Source organism: Rutidosis leptorrhynchoides, chromosome 9 (genome assembly GCF_046630445.1).
Source record: "Rutidosis leptorrhynchoides isolate AG116_Rl617_1_P2 chromosome 9, CSIRO_AGI_Rlap_v1, whole genome shotgun sequence".
Classification (NCBI taxonomy): Eukaryota; Viridiplantae; Streptophyta; class Magnoliopsida; order Asterales; family Asteraceae; genus Rutidosis; species Rutidosis leptorrhynchoides.
The window spans coordinates 107,859,881-107,864,872 of NC_092341.1; the positions used below are offsets into that span (position 1 = coordinate 107,859,881).

Genomic DNA, 4,992 nt, shown 5'->3' on the forward strand with positions numbered 1-4,992 from the left:
TACGGACTACGGGCAGCACATCGGGTTAAGGTGGAAACACCTTAACCCCAGTAAGTTCCTTCCTTCGTTCGTTTCTCTACTTTTTGAATCGAATCTCTCTATTGTAAATGTGTATGGTCCTCATGATGATGTGAGAAAAAAAACAAATGTGGGGGAAACTTAATAGTATTATGAGAGATGTTGATACGGTTTGGGTTCTTTGAGGAGACTTTAATGAAGTTAGAGAAAGCTCGAATCGATTAAATTGTGTTTTTCATCATAGAAGGGCTGCACGTTTAAACGAGTTCATCATAAAAAATAACCTAATTGAAATCCCTATCATTGGAAGAAAGCTCACGAGAATAAGTGATGATGGTGCAAAGTTTAGCAAGCTCGATAGGTTTTTTGTTTTCGATAAATTCATCAATCTTTGGAAGGACCTCTCGGTTCTCCCATTAGATAGAATGACATCGGATCATTGTCCCTTGGTGCTGAGAGATAACGTTATAGATTATCCTAAACCTTTCAAAGTTTTTAACGAATGGTTCAACAACGAAGATGCGGGTGAAATAATTAAAAAAGTGTGGGAGAAACCGGTGAGTTGCACTGGAAAGGATTGCATATTTAGGGATAGATTGAAAAATGTTAAGTTTTATCTTAGGGATTGGAGCAAAGGTGTATATGGGAATTTAGACAAAGAAATTGACTCGCTCAAGGCAAAGGTTGATGATTGAGGAAAAAAGGCGGAATTAGGTGGTTTGAATGAGAGTGATAGGAAATCATGGATAGAGGTGAGAAGATGTTGGTTGGAAAAAGAAAACATCGAAGTTAACATGCTAAAGCAAAAATCCCGAACACGTTGGACTTTAGAAGGTGATGAAAACTCAAAATATTTCCATCCCACGATTAAGCGAAGATATAATAAAAACAACATCCGAGGTCTCAACATAAACGGTGTTTGGAACGAAAATCCGATCGATGTTAAGGGTGAAATAGTGGCACAATTTCAGCATATTTTTAAGGCCAAAACAAACATCAGGCCACAAATGGTGTACTGGTTGATCAATTCTGGGCCGAACCATAGTGGGCTGAACATGCCTGGATCGAATCTTAGTGGGCTGAGCCCAGCTTCTGCTGCTGACATTGCTTCTGATTTCGAATCTGATAGGAATCAACACTCTGTCAAATATGGTGGTAAGCTGTCGACATCAAAAGCTGAATTACTCGAGCTTCCCTTCGAAGAAAAAGAAATATGGGAGGCGATTAGAGATTGTAGCAGCACAAAAGTCCCGGGCCCCGATGGGTTCAATTTGAGTTTTTATAAGAAATTTTGGGGAACCATTAAGATTGATCTCATCAATGCCATTCAATATTTTTGGGACAATGGTGAAATCTCCAACGGGTGTAATGCGTCTTTTATCACATTGGTTCCAAAAGTCTCGAACCCATCATCCCTCAATGAGTACCGCCCGATTAGCCTTATTGGGAACTACTACAAAAAAGTAGCCAAACTTCTGTCGAGTCGGCTTAGAAAGGTGGTCCTGAAGTTAGTAGGCTCTGAACAAAGTGCATTTATTAAGGGTCGAAACATCCTTGATGGTGCCCTTGTTGCGAATGAGACAATTGATCACCTAAAGCAAAAAAAATACAAAAAGTCTCATCTTCGAAGTTGATTTTGAGAAAGCGTTCGATTGTCTAAATTGGGAATTCTTGGTTGAAGTAATGTGTTTCATGGGTTTTGGTTCCAAGTGGAGAAAATGGATAATGGCTTGCCTTCAATCCGCTTCTATCTCAATTCTTGTGAATGGCTCACCTACGAAGGAATTTAAGTTAGGAAGGGGGGTTCGTCAAGGGGATCCTTTATCCCCCTTTCTATTTATTCTTGCCACAGAAGGGTTGAATGCATTAACAAAATCGGTGTTAAAAAACAACATGTTTGAAGGAGTTGAAATAGGACGTGACAAAGTTTGTATTTCTCACCTACAATTCGCGGACGACGCGATTTAATTTGGAAAATGGAATTTGAGAAATATAAGAAATCTAATTAAGCTTCTTAAATGTTTTGAATTATCATCGGGACTCAAAGTTAATTATCATAAAAGTAGTATCTTCGGGTTGGGTGTTGAAAACGAAGAGGTGAGGTATATGGCTAATGCATTCGGTTGTAAAGTCGGTTCACTTCCTTTCACTTATCTTGGTCTCCCGATTGGTGCAAATATGAAAAAAATTGGATAGTTGGGAACCGATGATCGATAAATTTGAGAAAAGACTTTCGGATTGGAAGGCTCGTTCGGTGTCATTTGGGGGTCGATTAACACTTGTAAAGTCGGTGCTAAATAATGTTCCGCTGTATTTCTTCTCGCTCTTTCGTGCCCCGCCATGTGTGCTAAAAAAAACTTGAGAGTGTGAGACGTTCCTTTTTTTGGGGCGGGACGGGGTGTGACTCAAAAATTGCTTGGGTTAAATGGGAGGAAGTTCTCTTACCATATGGGTCGGGGGGGTTAAATTTGGGTTCCCTTAAAAGCAAAAATCTAGCTTTGATCGGAAAGTGGTGGTGGAGGTTTAAAACCGAGCCCAACACTTTGTGGGTCAAAGTTATTTCGAGCATTTATGGGTCTTCGGGTGGTTTCGAGTCTTTTAATAACAAAAAAGCTTTCACTTATAATTCTACTTGGTCAAATATCATCCTAACATGTGGTCACATTGATGATTCGGGGGTCTCTTTCTCCAAGTCGTTTATTAAAACTATTGGAGATGGAGGCAACACGGCATTCTGGAGCGATGCATGGGCTTCTTCTATTCCTTTTGAGCAGTCCTACAACAGATTATTTCGGTTGGAGAGGAATCGGGCAGTACGAGTCAAAGAAAGACAACTTTGGGACGGTAATACCACTATTAGTGCATGGGATTGGATACGCGAGCCGACGGGTCGAACTCTCACCGAGTTGCAGCAGATAATTGCGTTGATTGCTTCCATACCCATGGATCATTCGAAATCAGACTCATGGAAATGGGAGCTATCGGGCAATGGTCTTTTTTCTACAAATAAGCTCTCTAAACTTATCGACTCGAAGGTATTACTCCCAGGTACTAATTGTGTTGAAACTTTCCGTAACAATTTTGTTCCTAAAAAAAATGGAGGTGTTCATTTGGAGGGCGAGAAAGAAGAGATTACCGACCTTATACGAGTTAGACAAACGTGGTATTGATTTGAATAGTGTAAGGTGTCAACTTTGCGATGATGACATCGAATCGGTGGATCACGCGTTAGTGTTTTGCAAACATGTGTTCGAGATTTGGGAAAAGGTTTTCGATTGGTGGGGAGTAAACTTGTTATCTTCGATTAGTATCAATGAATTATTTCAAGGTTCGTCGAATAGTGGGATGACGGAGTTTGGTTCTAAATTATGGCAAGCGATTACTTGGGCTACCGGATATCTTATATGGCATAATCGTAACCAAAAAATCTTCAATAATAAAGCTTGGACCGCTCCGATTGCGCTATGTGATATACAAGTTAAATCATTTGATTGGGTTGCGAAGAGATGTCGAGAAAAAAAGATCGATTGGCATAATTGGGTCCACAACCCCCATATTTTTCTAGTTTAGTTTCTTGTTAGATTAATGTCTTGTTAGTTAACTAGTGAGAATTATGCTTGTATTTGAGAAGACATCGCGTGTAATACGTTGTAACTCTTTGCGTTTTTATTAATATAATTGTTGCTTTTCAAAAAAAAAAAAAAAATGGTGGTGGAAGTTCAAAATCGAAGATAATTCATTTTAGATCAATCCTATCAGAATCATTTTATAGAGTTGGAAACGAGGGGAATTAAAGTACAACAATTATACTAACAAGAATCGCAATTTGATAAAATAAACTTGAAAACGAGTTTTTATAAACCAATATAATACATTTCCATCTTCAGTTTCCTTATTGGAGTCTCAAAGCAAATGCTTTCAGAGCTACAAGAACAGATTTCAACCTCTCTTTAGCTTGCGGGTCGATTAGAAGACCATCACTATCAAACTTTGCAGGAGGCTCGTATGCATATAACACAAACTCAGGTTTGTTTATGAAATGAAGATCAAGAAATACTCCAACTTGGCGAAGATGATATTGTCCTCGCCCACCACCTGCATTTCCTCCGGTACTTACTATAGCAGCAGCCTTATCGGCCCACAGATTGGGTGGCCTTGATGCCCAATCTATTGCATTCTTTAACGGCGCTATAATTATTAAACATAAACATTTGTAAGTATCACAGTAAAAATCAACCCGGGTTAAAACACCCTAACACACTCAACCAGTAATTAACAAGGAAATGTTTTTTTTTTTTTTTAAACGGAAGTAAAACTTACGAGTGAGGGAGTAATTGTATTCAGGAGAAGCAAAAAGAAAACAATCAGATTTCATAATAATTTGACGAAACGCTTCAACTTCATCCGGATATTTTCCATCGATTTCTAAATCCGTGTTCAGCATCGGTAGAGATGATATATCGACACACTCGATCGTTATATCATCTAATGATTCGCTCAATTCAATCGCTGTTTAAGAATAATAACATTGACATATTAATGCAAAATGTGTTGAAAAATTTATTAAACAAAAAAGTAGAAAATAATAAAATGGAGAACTAATGAAGTACCAGATCGAATGAGGCCGGTGTGGTAAGAGTATTTGCGAATAGAACCAGAAATGGCAGCTATTTTGATGACTGTCATGTTGGATTTGGTTAAGTTTTTGTGTGTTTCTCGTTTAATAAGTGACATGAATATAAATAGAGTAGATACAAGTTTAAGCACACCAATCAGATGAAATATTAATATATTAATTCGTTTGGTCCTCTGGCAGCCGGCTGCAAAATAATAATTAATTAAATTAATAGTATTAATTTAATACGGAGTATATAATATAATATATAATATTATAATATATATAAATATAAAATATAAATACAATACAACAAATTATAACAAATACCACGTATATAGTTATTTGTTTGATTACGT

The 4,992-nt window shown here is 37.6% G+C and overlaps 2 protein-coding genes across 2 annotated transcripts; one reads left to right on the forward strand and one right to left on the reverse strand.

Moving 5' to 3' along the window:
• Positions 1-1,743: 1,743 nt before the first annotated feature.
• LOC139868303 (uncharacterized) lies at positions 1,744-3,588 on the forward strand. The gene is made up of 3 exons (XM_071856631.1): positions 1,744-1,944; positions 2,712-3,053; positions 3,121-3,588. Exons 1-3 carry the CDS (start codon positions 1,744-1,746, stop codon positions 3,586-3,588), a joined length of 1,011 nt encoding a protein of 336 aa, XP_071712732.1.
• A 314-nt stretch (positions 3,589-3,902) lies between these two features.
• LOC139868304 (NADPH:quinone oxidoreductase-like) lies at positions 3,903-4,704 on the reverse strand. Its single transcript, XM_071856632.1, has 3 exons — positions 4,629-4,704; positions 4,339-4,527; positions 3,903-4,206 (listed from the first exon to the last, which is right to left on the reverse strand). The coding sequence occupies exons 1-3, from the start codon at positions 4,702-4,704 to the stop codon at positions 3,911-3,913; spliced, it is 561 nt and encodes a 186-aa protein (XP_071712733.1). The 3' UTR covers positions 3,903-3,910.
• Between the last annotated feature and the right edge of the window lie 288 nt (positions 4,705-4,992).